Genomic DNA, 21,276 nt, shown 5'->3' with positions numbered 1-21,276 from the left:
CGACATAAAACCCAAAGAAGAAGAAGAAAACGACAGTGCTGTCGCAGTCAATACAGTAGTGTTGTTTTGAGTTTTCTTTTGAAACCTTTGATTTAGTTTCATGTGTAAATATTGACATGGCTCAGAAAGCTTGTTCGAGGCTTGCTGCAGCTATTCCATGGCTTTTGGCAAACCGAAATGTCATTCCAGCCTCACGAAGAGCGCTGTCAAACACATTCGGTACTCACTCCCGATGTGCATCATGTAAGTCTGCTTGGCATGGGTTGAAAGTTGAAAACGTGAGGCTTAATTGTAAACTTTTGTAGTGAGTCTTTTACACTATTAAACTCATTCAAAATGTGTTTTTTTTCTGCTCACTAGTAAACAACCGTTGTTTTATATCTTTCAGATATCCATGCCACCCACAAAGTGTACGTGTTACGTAGTTTCAGCTCATCCCCATTGCCAGAAACTGATGTCTCTTACGAACAATTAAAGAAACTACTCGCTACCCGAACAAGTGTGGTAATAGATGTCCGGGAGCCGTGGGAACTCCGAGAGTACGGAAACATCCCGGGGTCAATCAACGTACCTCGTGAGTTATTATTTTCATTATGGCCTGTCTCATGACAGAAACCTCTAAAGAACAAATCTGCATATTGTAAAATGTGCTGTAACATGGTACAATAAGACGTAGATGAGTTTGATCTGAAGCCATTCTTGTGATTGTGTTTTTGCTATCCATTGTAAATAATGTTTGTGGGCCTATGTAGCCAAATTACATCTCAAATCAAATGTTATTTGTCACATGTGCCGAATACAACAGGTAGACCTTACAGTGAAATGCTTATTTACAAGCCCATAACCAACAACGCAGTTAAGAAAATACCAACAAAAAAAGGTAACAAGAGCAGCAGTAAATAACACTAGCGGTGCTATATACAGTATATATATACAATTTGTATGCAAATTGGAGTGGGTCTAGGGATTCTGGGATAATCGTGTTGATGTAAGCCATGACCAGCCTTTCAAAGCATTTCATGGATTCAGACGTGAGTGCTACGGAGCGGTAGTCATTTAGACAGGTTACCTTAGTGTTCTTGGGTACAGGGACTATGTGGGTCTGCTTAAAACATGTTGGTATTAGACTCGGACAGGGAAAGATTGAAAATGTCAGTGAAGACACTTGCCAGTTGGTAAGCGCATGCTCGGAGTACACGTCCTGCTAATCTGTCTGGCCCTGCGGCTTTGTGAATGTTGACCTGTTAAAGGTCTTACTCACATCGGCTGCAGATAGCGTGGTATGATCACACAGTCGTCTGGAACAGCTGATGCTCTCATGCTTATTTCGGTGTTACTTGCCTCGAAGCGAGCATAGAATAGGGTTCAATTCTCGGGCCGACTCTTTTCTCTGTATATATCAATGATGTTGCTCTTGCTGCGGGCGATTCCCTGATCCACCTCTACGCAGACGACACCATTGTATACACTTTTGGCCCATCATTGGACACTGTGCTATCTAACCTCCAATCGAGCTTCAATGCCATCCAACACTCCTTCCGTGGCCTCCAACTGCTCTTAAACGCTAGTAAAACCAAATGCATGCTTTTCAACCGATCGCTGCCTGCACCCGCATGCCCGACTAGCATCACCACACTGGATGGCTCCGACCTTGAATATGTGGACACCTATAAGTACCTAGGTGTCTGGCTAGACTGCAAACTCTCCTTCCAGACCCATATCAAACATCTCCAATCGAAAATCAAATCAAGAGTCGGCTTTCTATTCCGCAACAAAGCCTCCTTCACTCACGCTGCCAAGCTTGCCCTAGTAAAACTGACTATCCTACCGATCCTCGACTTCGGCGACGTCATCTACAAAATTGCTTCCAACACTCTACTCAGCAAACTGGATGCAGTTTATCACAGTGCCATCCGTTTTGTCACTAAAGCACCTTATACTACCCACCACTGCGACTTGTATGCTCTAGTTGGCTGGCCCTCGCTACATATTCGTCGCCAGACCCACTGGCTTCAGGTCATCTACAAGGCCATGCTAGGCAAAGCTCCGCCTTATCTCAGCTCACTGGTCACGATGGCAACACCCATCCGTAGCACGCGCTCCAGCAGGTGTATCTCATTGATCATCCCTAAAGCCAACACCTCATTCGGCCGCCTTTCGTTCCAGTACTCTGCTGCCTGTGACTGGAACGAATTGCAAAAATCGCTGAAGTTGGAGACTTATCTCCCTCACCAACTTCAAACATCAGCTAGCTGAGCAGCTAACCGATCGCTGCAGCTGTACATAATCTATTGGTAAATAGCACACCCATTTTCACCTACCTCATCCCCACAGTTTTTATTTATTTACTTTTCTGTTCTTTTGCACACCAATATCTCTACCTGTACATGATCATTTATCACTCCAGTGTTAATCTGCAATATTGTAATTATTCGCCTACCTCCTCATGCCTTTTGCACACATTGTATATAGACTCTCCTTTTTTTCTCTGTGTTATTGACTTGTTAATTGTTTACTCCATGTGTAACTCTGTGTTGTCTGTTCACACTGCTATGCTTTATCTTGGCCAGGTCGCAGTTGCAAATGAGAACCTGTTCTCAACTAGCCTACCTGGTTAAATAAATAAAGGTGAAATAGAAGTTATTTAGCTCGTCTGGTAGGCTCGTGTCACTGGGCAGCTTTCGGCTGTGCTTCCCTTTGTAGTCTAATAATTTGCAAGCCCTGCCACATCTCATGAGCGTCGAAGCCGGTGTAGTACGTTTCGATCTTAGTCCTTTATTGATGCTTTGCCCGTTTGATGGTTCGTTGGAGGGCAATAGTGGGATTTCTCATAAGCTTCCGGGTTAGAGTCCTGCTCCTTGAAAGCGGCATCTCTACCCTTTAGTTTAGTGTGGATATTGCCTGTAATCCATGGCTTCTGGTTGGGGTGTGTATATTTTTCCCTCTGGTTGCACATTTAACTTGGAGATGGAAATGAGGTAAAACTGATTTAAGTTTCCCTGCATTAAAGTCCCCGGCCACTAGGAGCGCCGCCTCTGGATGAACCTTTTCCTGTTTGATTATGGAGGTATGATCATATGTAATCAGTCATGCTTTTTTATATGTTCTATTTTATCTGTAAATCCACCAATGAAGTCAAGCCTCAGCCAGCCATGATTACAGACACCTATGTGTGTCCTTTCAAACTACTGTATACATGTGCACTTTGTGATGTGGGTCGTAAAAAGGCCACTCTTAAATGTGCAGTTTTGTCACACAATGCTACAGATGTCTACATTTTAAGGGAGTGTGCAATTGGCATGCTGACTGCAGCAATGTCCACCAGTCCTGTTGCCAGAGATTTTGAAGTTAATTTCTCAACCATAAGCTGCCTCCAACGTTGTTTTAGAGAATTTGGCAGTACGTCCAACCGGCCTGACAACCGCAGACCACATTGTAACCACACCAGCCCAGGACCTCCACATCCGGCTTCTTCACCTGCGGGATCATCTGACCAGCCTCCCAGACAGCTGATGACACTGAGGAGTATTTCTGTCTGTAATAAAACCCTTTTGTGGGAAAAAGTCTGGGCCTGGCTCCCAAGTGGATGGGCCTATGTCCTCCCAGGTCCACCCATGGCTGCGCCCCTGCCCAGTCATGTGAAATCCATAGATTAGGGTCTAATGAATGTATTTAAATTGATTGATTTCCTTATATGAATTGTAAACATAGTAAAATCATTGAAATTGTTGCATGTTGTGTTTTTATATTTTTGTTCAGTGTATATATAAACTCGTGACCCGCTGTGTTATCCTGATGGAGACAGCTTCGCTGTTAAAACGTTATTAAATTATTGCATCTGCACTCTTAGTGTGTGCCGCTCACCTTTTCTTTTACAATATGATTTTCTGGCACAAAAACAAATACATTTCATGGCAAACAAACACTTTATGATATGGCAACTTCTAGTAGCTCTCGTGGACTTCCACCAACCTCTTTGACATTCCTAGGACACTGTTAGGGACGTAGGCTACTGAAAGAAGATTTGCAGATAGAGATGATAAATATAGGACACAATCGTGTAAAAAAAAAACACAAAACAATCTGCTCTTTATGCCTCAGTTTTGTTGTATACTGTTCTTTTCCATTCCATTGCAGTGGGACAAGTGAACCTTGCCCTCCAGCTGAACCCTGAGGAGTTCAAGGAGAAGTATGGTGGAGACATGCCCCAGCCGACAGACCACATTGTCTTTTCCTGCCTGGCTGGGATCAGGAGCCAAAAAGCCCTAGACCAAGCCATCTCTCTAGGATATAAAGAGTGAGAGACTGCATTATCCACACACTACTAGTATTACCATACTATACATTGCAGGCCTATATCATATTGACATAAAATGCATAGGCTAGATATAACTTCTCACTTTAGAGATTTCCTCATGTCATGCTTTTTCATGCTATAGAAAATACAATTCAGCTCTTGACTTAATTTTGTTTAAGGCCCATTTAGGGAAGATGTTTTATTTCACTTTCTTATGCAACAGTGCTTTACCCAGCATGCTCAGCACCATGGGGAAGTGCCACATACAGTACCAAAACATCTTATCAATTACATGGAAATATTTGTTTCATTATATCAGTTTTTATTTAACCTTTATTTAACGAGGCAAGTCAGGTAAAAACAAATTCTTATTTACAATGACGGCCTAGGAACAGTGGGTTAACTGCCTTATTCAGGGGCAGAACTAAATATTTTTACCTTGTCAGCTTGGGGATTCGATCTAGCCACTAGGCTTCCTACTGCCCAGTTCTATAAACATTAATCGCTCACTTATTCTCTTCTTTTTCTCTCTCTTTCTAGTGCACAACACTATGCAGGTGGATGGCAAGATTGGGCAAAATGTGAACAGAAAAGCTGATTGTCTGGGAGGCTCAAGAATTGTGCCATTCTTGAAAGTCATTTTGCTTTATCATACCAGAAGTTTTAATGTTTTATTTAATCAATCAAGATTGAGCTGACATTTCAGATTATTATGGAAGGTAAATCCATAAATAGCCAATTTTGCTTTATATCATTAGAGGGAATGTACACAGCAAATTGACCACTGTTACCTGTTGATTCAAGAGTGAAATTGACTGTGGTTTAAAATAAACCCATTGTTGGGTGTTAATAACCAGTTTCAAGTGTGATTGTGTCAGTTTCTCTGTGGAACGTAAAACATTACCATCAAATTCACGCCCATCATTATCTTATTTCCCAGCATGCTCTACTGCAGCAAAAAAATAGGATTGTTTAGTGTTTTTGCCTGTACATTGATTCATTTCAATATCTTATGCTACATAAAGATAAATAAACAAATTCAATCAGTTAGTTTGATTTATTGCACCTGTTACTGAAATGGTTGTTCCAGTTTAAATGGTAGTATCCTTTTATTAATGTTCCTAACCCTAACAGTCATTCTGAATAAAGGTTGCAGGTGAATAAACATTCCAACTGTTGGATGTCCTAACACTGGTTAGATTAGAATAGGAATTCACTTGGCTAAGTCCACAGGACTGAAAATGAACAAGTTCAACATCCATGTCTTGAAAATGAAAAAATTCTACAACCACTAACAAATTCTGTCATGGGTGGTAACTCTACAATTCACTTCAAAATACAAGGCACACTAAAAATGATATATATTGCCATGGGTATTATTAGCAAGCCATGCTAATATATCCTCCAAACACCAGCTTTGAGGGCATTATCATTTGTATACAATGGGTTACCAACATTCAAATAATGATTGACATATTTTCATTAAAAACATGATTTTGATGAATTTATTCATACTATTAATTATTCCATGAGATATAGTCCGACACACATCTAGGGTTACTACCCAAGTCGGCTGGTCGTTCGTTCTATCGGTTCGGTTGCCAGAGTATCGACCCAGTCGTTTAGTCCTTTTGTCTATGGATGCGACCCAGTCGTTCATTCTAAATGTTCCGTTGCCATGATCGCTGAAGAGCTTAGTGACTTTCAACATGGCACCGTCATAGGATGCCACCTTTCCAACAAGTCAGATTGTAAAAGTTCTGCTAGACCTAGAGCTGCCCAAGTCAACTGTTGTGCTGTTATTATGAAGTGGAAACGTCTAGGAGCAACAACGGTTCACCCACGAAGTGGTAGGCCACACAAGCTCACAGAACAGGACCGCCGCGTGCTGAAGCACGTAGCGTGTAAAAAATCTCCTGTCCTCGGTTGCAACACTCACTACTGAGTTCCAAACGGCCTCTGGAAGCAACGTCAGCACAATAACAGTTCATTGGGAGCTTCATGAAAAGGGTTTCCATGGCCAAGCAGCCGCACACAAGCCTAAGATCACCATGCGCAATGCCAAGCGTCGTCTGAAGTGGTGTAAACATGTTCTATGGAGCGTTGAATCACGCTTCACCATCTGGCAGTCCGACGGAGGAATCTGGGTTTGGCGAAGGCCAGGACAACGTACCTGCTGGAATGCATAGTCCCAACTGTAAAAGGAGGAATAATGGTCTGGAGCTGTTTTTCATGGTTTGGGCTAAGCCCCTTAGTTCAAGTGAAGGGAAATCTTAACGCTACAGCATACAATGACATTCTAGACGATTCTGTGCATCCAACTTTGTGGCAACAGTTTGGGGAAGGCCTTCTCCTGTGTCTTCATGACAATGCCACCATGCACAAAGTGAGATCCATTCAGAAATGTTTGTCGAGATTGGTGTGGAAGAACTTGACTGGCCTGCACAGAGCCCTAACCTCAATCCCATCAAACACCTTTGGGATGATTTGGAATGCCAACTGCGAGCCAGGCCTAATCACACAACATCAGTGCCCGACCTCACCAATACCCTTGTGGCTGAATGGAGGCAAGTTCCCGCAGCAATGTTCCATGTAGTGGAAAGCCTTTCCAGAAGAGTGGAGGCTGTTATAGCAGCAAAGGGGGGACCAACTCCATATTGATACCCACGATTTTGGAATGAGATGTTCGACTAGCAGGTGTCCACATACTTTTGGTCATGTAGTGTATTTGCGCTCTCACCAGGCCACTGTTCAGAAGAGATAGCTGTGAAACGTTAGCCAACTAACGTAATCACATCAAACTGAAGCTGCAATGACAGCAAACCAGCTCCATTTTGTTTTTTTTTCTATTGATTTTTCTTTGTATATATCCATAAACATTGTGCTGATTCATGATTTTGAATGGCTGAGAAATGCCTCGTCCTTAACCCCGACATGTTCAGTACTTTGGTACAGCTGGAGATCGAATTTCAATATTGAAACAACGTTGCAAATGCTGGAGATATAGAAAGCAAGGTTCAAACAAATATCTGTGGTTGAAAACCAAATGCTAGTCTAAAAGAAATGGGAGATAATGTCTCCATGCTTTTTACAGTGTAGATCTAGTGTATAAATTGTGTGGCTGGGCTGATGAGACAGTGGATTGCACAGTCAGATGGAACAGAGTAACTTGTGGAATAGACTCTGGCTAGAATGCAGTTTTAACCAATCAGAATACAGGATTAGATCCACACGTTGTATAAGTAATCAACTCCAAATGATAATGTTTTTATTGGTGGAGTATGTCGCTGTGAACCTTGTACTTTGTGCAGGGTACCGTAGGTAGCTGATATGGTTATATGGGACATGTTTTGGCTTCAGATTGTATCTGAGCTGCGTTAAGCAGTGCATCGTGACACATTCAGATAGAAATATTGTGACACATTCAGATAGAAATATATTGTGTAGGACAGACCTGATCCTCTGTCTGCTTATCCATCAGTCTTACAAACACTATGAACTGGAAAAACAATCAGGCCTTAAATGTCTGTACTAAAAATCTCTACCTGGTACAGCCAGAAGAGGATGGGCCCAACCCTGTGAGCTGTATTTTTCTCTAGGTTTCTTCCTAGTTTTTTTCTGTCTAGGGAGTTTGTTCTGGCCACTGTGATTCACTTCTGCTTTGCTTGCTCTTTGGGATTTTGGCAGGTAACTGGTAAAGCACTATGACAACTGCTGTTGTAAAAGGGGCTTTATAAAATAAACTTGATTGACATGCAGAATAAAGAATGACATCTATTCGTGACATTTCTATCTGCAGCGTTCCACAAAGTTTGCCTACTCAAAGTGTTCCAGGTCTCTGCTGTCAAGTAAATATGAGCATTGGTGAATACAACATGCTGTGTTGAAGGCTAAGTTATTGGATATAATATACTGTAGATAGGTAGGTTGTTGCTGCATATACTGATCAAATACACAATATGTTATTTAGCTTCTGTATGAAATTAAATAAACACACATTGATTTGAAATGTCTCTTAATTGTCAAAAAGGTTTTCTGAGGATCGAGCAGTGGAAACTAGGCAAAATCTATAACAAGGTACAAAGAACATTATTTACTATTATTTACATGTTCTTGTGAAATAACAGACACGGCCATATGATATGCTATATAACTGAATTAAATTAGGATATTTGTCTGCTATGAAAAAGGTATTGGTAACTTAATCCCTGCCATGTAGAAAGTTGGTGCACTGGGGTGATATACTGTATGTAATAACCACTTGAAATAACCAATAGCTCTCCATATGAATTTGCCACATAACCTCCAGGAGGCATTCACAAGTTTGTTTGTCATCAATGATAGATGTGTCAAGTTTTGTTGCCAAATTCAGCAGTCCTTGTACACAAGTACATAGCCACAGGCATCTATTCACCTCGTGGTTCTCCACTTCATCCAACTAAAAAAAACACCAAAAACACATTCCAGGTCCAAATAACGAGAGGCAGATCTTTTAGAATTGCTTCAGAAGCAGCAATGTCTGTGTCTTCTTCATTTTCACGGCTCAACATTCTCTGTTTAATTACTTTGCCATCTTGAACTATCGTATGACCAGGTTTGGGGCCAATGCCATTTCAGGAAGTAAATTGTCATTCCAATTACACATTTTTCACATAGACATCCTTTGAGGCAAATTGGAATAGGAATTTCAGTTTACTTCCTGAATATACATGGAATTGACCCGCACCCTGTTCATGAAAAGGTAATTAGCCAAAAACAGAAAGTAAGAAATATTTTTGGACATTTTGACGCCTTCTCTAGGACAATGCAGAGCCATAGTAATTTACAGTGCCTTCAGAAGGTATTCGTACCCCTTGACTTATTTAACATTTTGTTGTGTTACAGCCTTAATTAAACATTGATTAAATAGATGTGTTTTCTCATCGAGACACAATATGCCATAATGACAAAGTGAAAACATGTTTTTAAAATTTTAGCATGTTAATTGAAAATTAAATATCCAATTTACATAAGTATTCACAACCCTGAGTCAATACATCTTAGAATCACCTTTGGCAGCGATTACAGCTGTGAGTCTTTCTGGGTAAGTCTCCAAGAGCTTTGCACACCTGGATTGTACAATATTTGTACATTATTCTTTTAAAAATTCTTTAAGCTTTGTCAACTTGGTTGGTGATCATTGCCAGACAGCCATTTTCAAGTCCTTCCATAGATCTTCTAGCAGATTTAAGTCAAAACTGTAACTAGGCCTCTCAGGAACATTCAATGTTACTTGGTCAGCAACTCCATTGTATATTTTGCCTTGTGTTTTAGTTTATTGTTCTGCTCAAAGGTGAATTTGTTTTCCAGTGTCCATTGGAAAGCAGACTGAACAAATTTTCCTCTAGGATTTTACCTGTGCTTAGCTCTATTCCGTTTATTTTTATCCCCCCAAAAACTCCCTAGTCCTTGCTGAGGACATGCATACCCATAAAATTACGCAGCCACCACGATGCTTGACAATATGAAGAGTGGTACTCAGTGATGTGTTGGAATTGCCCCAAACAACACTTTGTATTCAGGACCTAAAGTTTTGTCTTTGCTCATTTCTTTTGAGTTTCACTTTAGTGCCTTATTGCAAACAGGATGGATGTTTTATGTTTTATATTCTGTACAGGCTTCCTTCTTTTCTCTCTGTAATTTAGGTTAGTATTGTGGATTAACTACTATGTTGTTGATCCATCCTCAATTTTATCCTATCACAGCCATTAAACTCTCTTTTATAGTCACCATTGGCCTCATGGTGAAATCCCTGAGCAGTTTCCTTCCTCTCCGGCAACTGAGTTAGGAAGGACGCCTGTATCTTTGTAGTGACTGGGTGTATTGATACCATCCAAAATGTAATTAATAACTTCACCATGCTCAAAGAGATATTCAACATCCTCTTTTTTTACCCATCTACCAATAGGTGCCGTTTGTGAGGCATTGGAAAACCTCCCTGGTCTTTGCGATTGAGTCTGTGTTTGAAATTTACTGCTCCACTGAGAGACCTTACAGATAAATATATTTGTGGAGTACTGAGATGAGGTAGTCACTAAACAGTTATACTAAACACTATTATTGCCCACGGAGTGCATCCATGATACTTATTATGTTACTTGTTAATCAAATGTATACTCATGAACTTTTTAGGCTTGCCATAAAAAAAGGGGTTGAATACTTATTGAGTCAAGACATTTCAGCTTTTAATTTTTAATGAATTTGGAGAATGTTCTAAAAAGATTATTCCACTTTGACATTGTGGGGTATTGTGTTTGTAGGCCAGTGACACAAAATCTCAATTTAATCCATTTCAAATTCAGACTGTAATACAACAAAATGTGGAAAAAGTAAAGGGGTGTGAATACTTTCTGAAGGCACTGTATATCTCTCTATATATGGCTCCGGCACTGTGCACCCTTGTGCAATGGAGCGAGTATGTTATGGATGAGTGATGTCAGAGTTTGATTAGATGTTGAACTGCGCTGGTGGGCATACTTAGCTTCTGTTCTCATCACTGAGATATGCAGAGCAGACTCCTCCACATCCCACACGCCTGCAAGCTCTGAGATAAATGGAAAGAATCTTACCAATGGAAAATTCAGTGAATCTCTCGTAAAAGTGTTGACACCCTCACACAATGTTACAATTTTGGAGTTTTTCAGATCAGGCAAAAGGCCTATAGGACAAGAGTCTCTATTTGAGGTAACACTTTAATATGTGATTATTCTTGTCAATCAATAACCATTGTTTCGCTGTACTTAAAGGGTCAATCTGCAGTTCAAACAACAACAAAGCCTACACTACGCCACTGTTTTGGTAAACAGCTGAGAGATGGCCCCTTTATCGTGAATTGTTTTACTGCTATATGTACAGTATAACAATGAGTATTCATTACCTACACTGTATGTACAATAATTATCATAGTAATAACACTGTAAAATAAAGTGTCACCATTTTTTATTTTTTTATGATTTTGGCAGTGGCTCAAGAAAATAATGGGCGGGAACCATAATATCCTGAGTATAGAACGTAGGCCAGCAGAAGGTTTAATAGGGAATACACATATTGATGCTGTCTGTACAGTATGTACTTACTTTCTATTCTTGTGAGTATGTTTGGGGGTTTTTGTTTGTTAGTGTTCAGTTAGGGTTTAGGATCAAGGCAGTATCTTGTCAGGACCATGTCTATTTGCTGACACCCTGGCCGGCTTAGTGGCCTTATAGGTGTTGTAGTAGGAGCTACTCCCTGTCCAAACCAGACTATCGTTTACTCCATTCACATCCTTCTGCCACATCAAGCGTGAACTTCAGACCAACCCCCCTGCTTCTTCATTTTCCCTGATTCTCTCTCAAGCAGTTAATTCCATTTTCTTTCTTTTTTCTTCCTGCATATCCTTTATTTCATGTTAAAAAAAACAGACCAGACTAATAAGTACTAATTTATGTCAAATCTCAGGCAACCCCTTGTCCTGTCCCTCTGAAGCCAGCCTGACCTCATCGGGTCATCCCCTGGCCCTGTGCTCTGCATGCAATTAAAGCCCCCCTGCCCCATCGGAGCAGATTACATCAGTGACTGCTGTTGGACGCAACTACTGCCTAATGGGCCCTGCTAGCGCTGCCTCTGTTCTATCTGCCTTTCTGTTTCATAGCCCCTATTCAGCTCCTCGCAGGGTGCTGGCAGATGTCTGAATGTCATGGCAGGTCTGGCCCACTGTGGTGCTGAGGTTAGAGATTCCAGAGGTCTTGGCTCATGTGTTGGGTTGGGCCAGGCCATGCCTTTGGGCTGGGCTAAGCCAGGCCGTGTGGACTATAAAGAGTCTCAGGCGATGGAGCTAGTGCACATCAAAAGCAGCAGAGGTCCCATAGGTGAAGACTGACCAACTCCAGAGAACAAAAGCAAACCCGAGCTACCACCAACATGAGTCGCAGCCCTGAGAGGATTTCGTCCTACCGACGCCACTTTGAGGACAGCAGCAGCTCATCCTCCTACCAGGTTAGGGTGTCCAGCCCATCCCCGACCCGGAGAGTTAACCGCCACCAGTCAGCCAACTACTCACCCAGTGCCGGAGCCAGCAGAATGCAGGCCCAGACCATGGGCAGAAGGACCGTCTCCACCTCACGTAACGCCCGCATGGCTGGGTAAGATGCTCACTCCACCCTGTACACTAATAGCCTTTTCACATAACTAAGCCAAACTGAGCTGGCCTGGTTCTGCATCCACCGTAGTTGCTAGGGCTATACCAAAGATCTTTATAACTAACCCAAGATAGAGCAGAGCCTGCCGTTTCCAATGGGAGCAAATTAATCATAGTGGGCAGAACAAGCAAGGAGGTGGGAAGAGTCAAGCATGAGCTAGCGAGTTCCTACTGGTGCATTTGAGCATTTATTTGCATATTTCAGGGAACGCCTACCCTCTGAAGTGCTTATGTGCAATACTGTAACTCAATTGGCCCATGCACTCCTTCTAAACAATGCCATTTTTACAAACTTGGCCAAAGGATAAAGTCTACAAAACGTGGTCCACTCTGTTTGTTACAGGTTCTAGTTTTGGAAACAGAAAACTGCATTAAGATCAAATGTTTCATTGAGGAGAAAATTTGTAGAATGTCAAAAAAAAGTGGTTAGAGCGTCGGGCCAGTAACCGAAAGGTGGCTGGATCCAATCCCCAAGCTGACAAGGTAAAAATCTGTCGTTCAACCCCTGAGCAAGGCAGTTAACCCACTGTTCCCCGGGCGCCAAAGACATGGAATGTCGATTATGGCAGCACCCCCGCACCTCTCTGATTCAGAGGGGTTAGGTTAAATGTGGACACATTTCAGTTGAAGGCATTCAGTTGCACAACTGACTAGGTATCCCCCTTTCCCTTTCATCACCATATTTGGTAGTGAGTGGAAACGCCGACCGGATACTACACATTTACACATCCTGTGAAATATCTGATTCATTGTCCAATCTGTGGCTTTACTCAAATGTTCAAGCCCAGTAAGGCACAGTATGGTTCGGTTTGGCATAGTAGTGAGTAATAAAGGTTATATAGATACAGCTGATAAAATATAGGTAACATCTTAAAAAGAGAGTGTGAGATTACACACTGCTGATACACCACAAGTATTCTATTTGTGAATTTACAGAAAGCGACTTGTTACATTACCACCAAAACACAGGCAGTTATTACAGTACAAGATAGATGATATGTTGCTGTCAACAGTGTATGTACCTCCCCTCCTCTTACTGCTCTTCTGAGGCTATAAGCCACTTTGTCTCCTTACTGGCAGATGACTCAAAGACTTCTTCCTGACAGACATAACACATCGAATTCTCCTTCACTCTGTGAAATACATTTTCCCGTCTAATTGCGCTAGAGACAAGCCTGTCTTTCAGAGTTGATAGGCGACCTTTATTGTTATCAAGCAATTAAAAACACCATCAAGCAAATGAACTCTTAGATAGTGGAACCACAGACAATTTATAATCCACCACCTCTCCCTCTCTTACACAAACCACAGTTGTAATTGTTTCTTATTGTGCAGTACTAGCCTATTTCTGAATGTATTTTTGATGCAAGTCGAAGGCATCAGTTGATTAAAACGAATAGAGAAACTTTTAGTTGTCAAAAAGTAAGGCCTGTGTCAATTTTCCACATAACTATTAGCCTACAGGACTAACATCTAAATAATTTACAACTCTTTATATTATTGTGAATTTTAGGTTTTAAGGATCAATAAATAAATAAGTAGGTAGGCCTAAACACTGGAAGATACTAAATTCAATACATTTCAAAAACAGCAAAATAGCTCACATCCATGAGAAGAACATACATTTTATTCAAATGAATTATTTTAATTTGTAACAGCTGTAGGCCATAGCTGTGGGATTTGTGGGTGTTGCAGCACCCCCTGAAAATCTGAATTTTACAAATCTATAAATTACGGTTTGTAAAAAAAAAAAGACAAAAAAGTTGTATAATTAAGAAAAGTATTTTGCAGGATTCAATAGTTGGAAGTGTAAGAGTTGTTGCCCTGTCCCTTTCTCTGCGATTGTCATTCTAATGGAATCAATAAAGAACAAAACCCTATTCATCAAAATTTACATCAAAAGGTGCAAAGTTATGGGAAATACACAAACAAATAACAAGGAATACAACCACTTTTTGTGAAGTATTAATTGATCATCTTTACAAACTACTTAATGTCAATGTACATTACTGTATTGTATTGTATTGTTGTTGTTTTTATCACAAAAAGTAGTGCACTGGGCCTTACTAGTCCAGAATTAGCGGATGGATATAGACGTCTTCAGCCCAGCCAAAACATTGTTTTGCATCTGACATCAGAGTAGGAACAAATGTGGCACCTGGGAATTAATAAAAGATTGTGACAAGCCATCGATCAACCATGTGGCTCTGATATGACATGCAAGTGACAATAACATTTCATGTTGACGTTATGTCTTGACGTTCACAGAATAACAAAGTGATGTCAGTTATCTCCAGGTCAAGCGGTGAGTGTTGAACTGTCTGTCGTTTTAGCGGGAATGTGGGAACATTGGCATGTGTGGGCTATGGCAACGGGGCCCCGGTGGACCTGGACGCATCTGCTGCCGAGAACAAAGTATTCCTCAGCACGCGCAGTGGTGAGCGGCAGGAGATGGTCGTATTGAACGACAGACTTGCTATTTACATTGAGAAGGTAAGCACTCACCACGCTTTGCTCACACACAAGGCGCACAGACTAATTGACGCAACATATGGGGATGAACTTGCTGTTTTTGTGCCTTTCATATTAGAGAAAGGCACTTTCTAGTAAGCCATAGCCTATACATAGCTGTTCTTCACACGTGGATGTGCTATTGTGTGTGGGTTCTGGCCGGCTACATTGCCTCAGTGCCACAGCCAATATTCTTTAACATCTGTGCGATATTCTGCCGCCCATAAGTAGAGGAACAATGTTTATTTGATGGAATTTGTCTAATTAGACTACTTGCTTGCTTGAGTGTGCCATACAGGCATGCAGCCTTCTGGCTGTGGAGACGGAGTTGCTCATTATTCCCACGTATTTGGGCAGCGAGCATATTCAAGTGAGGGGCCCTGGTGAATTTGATGATAATTCATACCCTGCCATTGTCATTCTCTTAAAAGGTTCGGTCCCTGGAGCAGCAGAACAAGTTGTTGGAGATGGAGATTGACGGCATCCAGAACCGGTTCGTGAAGCCGTCGGGCCTGCGCAAACTCTATGAGGATCAGCTGAGAGATCTGAAGAGGATTGCAGATCAGATGAGAATGCAGCGGGTGAGATGGAATGACTTAATCCACACGTCATCACCGTCACCTTTTTTATTGTTTACCTCGCAGAAAACAGAAAACACACACACAGAGGAGGATAGGGAGAATTGGAATGAGTCCAATATGGTGACACGGCTGACAGCCAATAAGTTATTATCGGCTTGTTACCTTTATACCACAGGTTAATATGTGTTTTGGTTTACAGGACCAAGCCTTAGCTGGCAAAGAGGCCATGGCAGGTCAACTGGAGATAACCAAAGTCAAATACGAGGAAGCAGTTGAGCTGAGGAGGCGGGCCGAGATGGAGATCGAAGCATTCCGTCCGGTGAGAGGCTGTTTAATCACTGTTAGCCAAAATTGCCTAATAAACATCAACGTGCCATTCATGCCATTGTGTGCCGCTATATGGTTTTCGGTTTTCAGGATGTGGACAGAGCCACCTCTCAGCGCATCGCCCTGGAGAAACAGCTCGAGCAGTTGGAGGTGGAGATTGAATTCCTTCAGAGGGTGCACAAAGCGGTAGGTCGCGTTATAGCGCACTCTGATTGATTTGGACCGACCTATACCAACTCTAGCTAATGGACAAAATGATAAACAGTAAATCAAGGATAGTTGAAATCACAGTGTTACATTTTTTTTTTTTTTGGGGGGTTAAATTTACTCTTAGGAGTTATCTTAACCCTCAAGAGAGTGATATGCTTCCTGTGTTGATAACTGGAGTTTATTGGGATGGAGTACTTTTAACTCCATTAAGAGTAACCAGAGAAAGGGAGTTAAATCTATGGAGTTTTCCACAGATGTGGGAGGGGCCCCATTGTCATATTTCCCAGCATGCTCTGTTGCAGGCAGATTTTTTTTTTTTTATGTCAATATGTGTTTTTGCATGTACATTGATAATAAACACACATTTTTTTTCTAAACAAAACCAATCTGTAAAGAGTTTAATTAACCCTTGCGATTTTACTGTGTAGGTCCCCTTTAACCATTTAATTGAACCTTTTTTCTTTCTCAGGAAATTGAAGAACTACTGAAAATGATATATGCTGCCCACTCCTCAGCCCAGAGCGCTTATGACCTCCCCGACATCTCAGGCGCTCTCAAACAAATCCAAGCTCAGTATGACGAAATTGCGGCAAAAAATTTACAGGTAGGCCTATTTATAATTAACTGGTGTATATACATACAGCAGTCATTCATTTCAAGGTGTGAATGTGTTTCATGACCTCAGAATATGTGTTTCATGGCCCCTACATGTTATAGGAAATGGATTCCTGGTATAAAAGTAAATTTGAAGACCTGAACAACAAGACGACGAAACATGTGGATATAGTTCGAAGTGTCAGGGAAGAAGTTGCTGGCGCCAAGAAGGATGTAAGTTAGGCTATTTGATAAAGATATTCCTACATGGTTGTAAAATGTGACACATGAACTATTATTATCGAGTCTATATCCAAATAAGAGTTGTAGCCTATGGCAATGGATATTTTCCTCAATCAAAATATGAATGAAAAAAACATTTGTATTGTATTTTTCCTAACCTTTGAAGATCCTAAACAAAGAGCGCGGCCTGGAAGCTTTGAAGACCAAGAATGAGGCTCTGGAGGCACAAATTCGTGAAGCACAGGAAAAGTACAAGAAAGAGCTGGAGGACCTTCAGGTGAGCACGTTCGATCAGAAGGTGGGAGGGTCCAGTTATTCATGAACCTTACCTCAGTCCGGTTTACTACAGAACTCAACCATTAAATATCTGAATTGATTGTACCCAAATCCAAGTAGGGTACATATGAAAGGTTGGTGTTAAACCTTTCATCTGTAGCCTACTAAGGTGTAAACTCAAGCTGGCTCTTTTGACGTCACAGGCAAGAATTGAGGCCCTGAAGGAGGAGCTGAAATCCACCAAGTCTAAAATCGCTCTGCACCTGCGTGAATACCAGGACCTTCTGAACATGAAAATGGCTCTGGAGATTGAGATCACAACTTACAGGTGAGGTTTAGTGCAATGGATTTAGATAGGATCAAATAGAGCATGTAAATAACCTTTAGAAGAGCAAATTTGTGGTAATGTCATATATTCTTGATTCTGATCCATTGATACGACTTTTCTCTGTTTCCATAGGAAGCTGATTGAGGGTGAGGACTTGCGCCTCACAACCATGGTTGGGACCATGTCCATAATGAGTAGCAGCTCAAGCTCCATGAGTGCTGGGATGAGTGTGGGCACGGCTGGAGGCATTGGACCTGGAGGCAGTGGTGGAGGAATGGGTGGAGGAATGGGTGGAGCTGGAAGCTTAGGTGGAATGGGTGCTGGAGGGATGGGAGCTGGAGGCATGGGTGCAGGAGGCAGGGGTGGAGCTGGAAGCATTGGTGGAGGAATGGGAGCTGGAGGAATTGGAGCCAAAGGCGTGGGTGCTGGAGGCGTGGGTGCTGGAGGCCTAGGAGCTGGAGGAATGGGTGGAGGTATGGATGGTGGAGGAATTGGTGCTGTAGCCAATGGTGCTAAAGGCATGGGTGCTGGAGCCATGGGTCCTGGAGGCAATGGTGGAGGCATGGGAAAAGGTGCAGGTGATTATGGGTACGGCGCCTCCATGGAGTACTCCCACGAGGAGCAGGCAGTGGAGATGACGGAGAGGAGGACGGTGCTCATCAGGTAAAAGTAACTTGCACTTAAACAATAATGTGAGTATTGTAGGTTTATCATTGACCATTGTTAGGACAGAACATTGTTAGGTCAGAATGTTTAACACAATGAAAATTGTTCACACCATGTCTTTGGTAAAGAAACTTATTCAACCAGGTAATTTTTTTATTTCCCTTAGAACAGTTAAATCGGAGGATGAAACACTGGAAAGCGACACAAAGGAGCAAACCTACATAATCTCTGGCGCTGCCGACGACTCGGACGAGGAATAGGCGTAAATGACCATGTGACCTCCTCTCACCCCTTAACCCCTCACGCCCCTGGAGCTTTGCACTGACGGCTCATGTCTGGTCTCTGACCTTTGACCAAGACATGAGACCATGAATGACCCTGCAACCTAGTCAAGCAGTACCCTTCAGCTCTTGTGATGTGCCTTTGAACCACATATTCAGAAACTCTGTGTGCCTTACACAGCTACTCAACAAGCAGCAAATAAAGCTCTCGGCATTCAATTCCTGGTGTTTCATTCATTACATTGTCTAGTTTGGTTTAGTTATTAGGCTACATAATGTTTTTGTGCACAATGAATCATAGGAAATGTTATCCTGAAATGCATTTCCATATAAGCTTTTGTGACATCCCCCAAAGGCACAATGAAAACCACAATCGATATGGTACCATGGAGAGGTTAAATTACACACATTCCATTTTACACAAATTCTCACTTGCTCTCCCACTCACATTGAATATATGAGGTGGTCCTTGCTCTGCACACTAGGCCTATGGGTTGTACGAGCGTGTGGAGAGGCAGGGTGTGATAGAGCAACAAGAGAGTGAAGGAGAGGTAAAGTGAAGGATGAGTGAAGAGAGTCACCCGAGGGGTCCTTCGCCCTGACATCCTCTCGAGGGGCCATCATACAGCTTCATTCTTGCAGCGAAGCGATGGTACACAGACGTTCCATGTCCCCATTCCATCCATATCCTCACCTTTTCCATCTACCACTGATCGGGAGCGATTGGGTCTCGTCAGCACATGCCAAACACAGTTAGGGTCCCCTGATGGAGAGGACCAACAGCACAGAGGACATGAGGCAGATCGGAGCATCTAAATGTCATGCAACACCAATCCACTCAAATACAACACAACTGAGATGAGAACACTGGTAGTACTATATCAGAATAGCATCATGATTCTAGTCATATATGTGAATGCACCTGGGGTCTTTTGTGTTATTGAATTGTAGCATCAGTGGATCTGGAAGTACTCACTCACCTACTATTAGTTGTGTTCAAGATAAACAGAGAGACCCATTGCTGGTTTTGATACAAGCCTACATTGACAGGGAGTGTTTTGACATTGCCATTCCTTGAAGCCTATTACATATCAATGTGGGAGTGAAGGAAAATAAACAGTTGCTGCTGTTTGTGGAGAATAAAGAGTATTTTTCCATGATTTTAGGTAAACTACAAAAGATAAATATAAGTCAAATGTTAAGAGGAAGATTTTTTGAGAAGGTGAAAAGGTATGGAGCAGATTTCCAGGCCTATGGGTATAGAAGAACATCTCTTTTAATATATTACATTTGCCTCTCAATGCACCTCTCTGATTCTGTTTCTCTAAAGAAAAATATACATTAGATAAAAAAAATATACCAATTATCTGAAGAACAAGGCCGGTGGTAGCTGAGATCAATCGATACTTCGCTTTGTTCTCTCAATGTGATGTATTTCATGACACCATGTGTGAATGTAGTGACTTGTAATTGGGAAGGAAACGATGTAGCCTTTTTGGATCACTTAGCGGAGGGTCTAATTGTATTTATATTTTTCTAAATACAATTTCACAGTCGGGGGTATGTTACTTAATATGTAGTCAAGCACAAATAAAAACCTGCTGGGCCTACATTAATACGCAAATGCATTTGTAAAATACGAACGTAGGCTATGTGTAGGCTATAGGTTCCAATCCAGCTCAAATCATTTTAATGCAGCAATTATCCGGATGATTCAGGAGCATCCAAGAGATAGATGTAAGCATATATCGAATGAATCAATAGCCGCCTATGTCCCTTGGTCATCATTTCCACAAGCTCATCCCACCCGAAACACAGGCGCAATTAATAGCCAGTATACAGGACTCTCTCTCACTCTCTTGTCGTTTCTCCGTAGAAGCGCACAGGAGATTATAGTTGAACCTAGAACTGTCAATCCCGCGCTCTAATGAGGAAGAGAGCCAGACAGACGTTCTCTCCACTCTGATTGGCCTTGATTCATATCATTAGATTACATTTTCTTCGCTCCTTAATGTGCATTGTGAAATAGAAAAACGGCGAAAAATAGCCTTTATCAATATGATGGGATGCAGTGTATCATCAATATAATTAAGATATAAGAAAGAGCCATAGGCCTGCGAGTGACCTCTGCGTCGAGATGCGTTGATGTGGCGCTCGCACAATCGGGAGCTAGCCATGGTTCTGTCAAGCACATTCCATCGTCTGCTGAAAATCGAACATATTAAACATTCAGCATATATACTGAACAAAAATATAAACGCGACATGTAAAGTGTTGGTCCCATGATTTATGACCTGAAATAAAAGATCCCAGAAATTTTCCATACGCACAAAAAGCTTATTTCTCAAAAATGTTGTGCACAAATATGTTGACATATCTGTTAGTGAGCATTTCTCAATTGCCAAGATAATTCATCCACCTGATAGGTGTGGCATATCAAGAAACGGATAATTTCACAGGTGCACCTTGTGCTGGGGACCATATAAGGCAACTCAAAAATGTGCAGTTTTGTCACACAACACATTGCCACAGATGCATGCTTGACTGTAGGAATGTCCACCAGAGCTGTTGCCAGATATTTGAATGCTATTTTTTTTCTACCATATGCCAACGTCTTTTAGAGAATTTGGTAGTAATTCCAACCTGCCTCACAACCTCAGACCACGTGTATGGTGTCGTGTGAGAGAGCGGTTTGATGATGTCATTGGTGGTGGGGATATGGTTTGGGCAGGAATAAGCTACAGACA

The 21,276-nt window shown here is 41.8% G+C and overlaps 2 protein-coding genes across 2 annotated transcripts; both read left to right on the top strand.

Moving 5' to 3' along the window:
• tstd3 (thiosulfate sulfurtransferase like domain containing 3) lies at window positions 1-5,153 on the top strand. The gene is made up of 4 exons (XM_046315279.1): window positions 1-243; window positions 389-574; window positions 4,138-4,297; window positions 4,838-5,153. The coding sequence occupies exons 1-4, from the start codon at window positions 117-119 to the stop codon at window positions 4,893-4,895; spliced, it is 531 nt and encodes a 176-aa protein (XP_046171235.1). The 5' UTR covers window positions 1-116; the 3' UTR covers window positions 4,896-5,153.
• Window positions 5,154-12,235: 7,082 nt separating this feature from the next.
• Window positions 12,236-18,683, top strand: LOC124004871 (glial fibrillary acidic protein-like). Its single transcript, XM_046313699.1, has 11 exons — window positions 12,236-12,456; window positions 14,846-15,005; window positions 15,455-15,604; window positions 15,804-15,923; window positions 16,022-16,117; window positions 16,611-16,745; window positions 16,859-16,969; window positions 17,145-17,255; window positions 17,458-17,582; window positions 17,715-18,245; window positions 18,415-18,683. The coding sequence occupies exons 1-11, from the start codon at window positions 12,236-12,238 to the stop codon at window positions 18,506-18,508; spliced, it is 1,854 nt and encodes a 617-aa protein (XP_046169655.1). The 3' UTR covers window positions 18,509-18,683.
• Window positions 18,684-21,276: the final 2,593 nt, after the last annotated feature.

This window comes from Oncorhynchus gorbuscha, linkage group LG19 (assembly GCF_021184085.1).
Source record: "Oncorhynchus gorbuscha isolate QuinsamMale2020 ecotype Even-year linkage group LG19, OgorEven_v1.0, whole genome shotgun sequence".
Taxonomy (NCBI): domain Eukaryota; kingdom Metazoa; phylum Chordata; class Actinopteri; order Salmoniformes; family Salmonidae; genus Oncorhynchus; species Oncorhynchus gorbuscha.
This window is presented reverse-complemented; position numbering and strand designations above follow the sequence as displayed.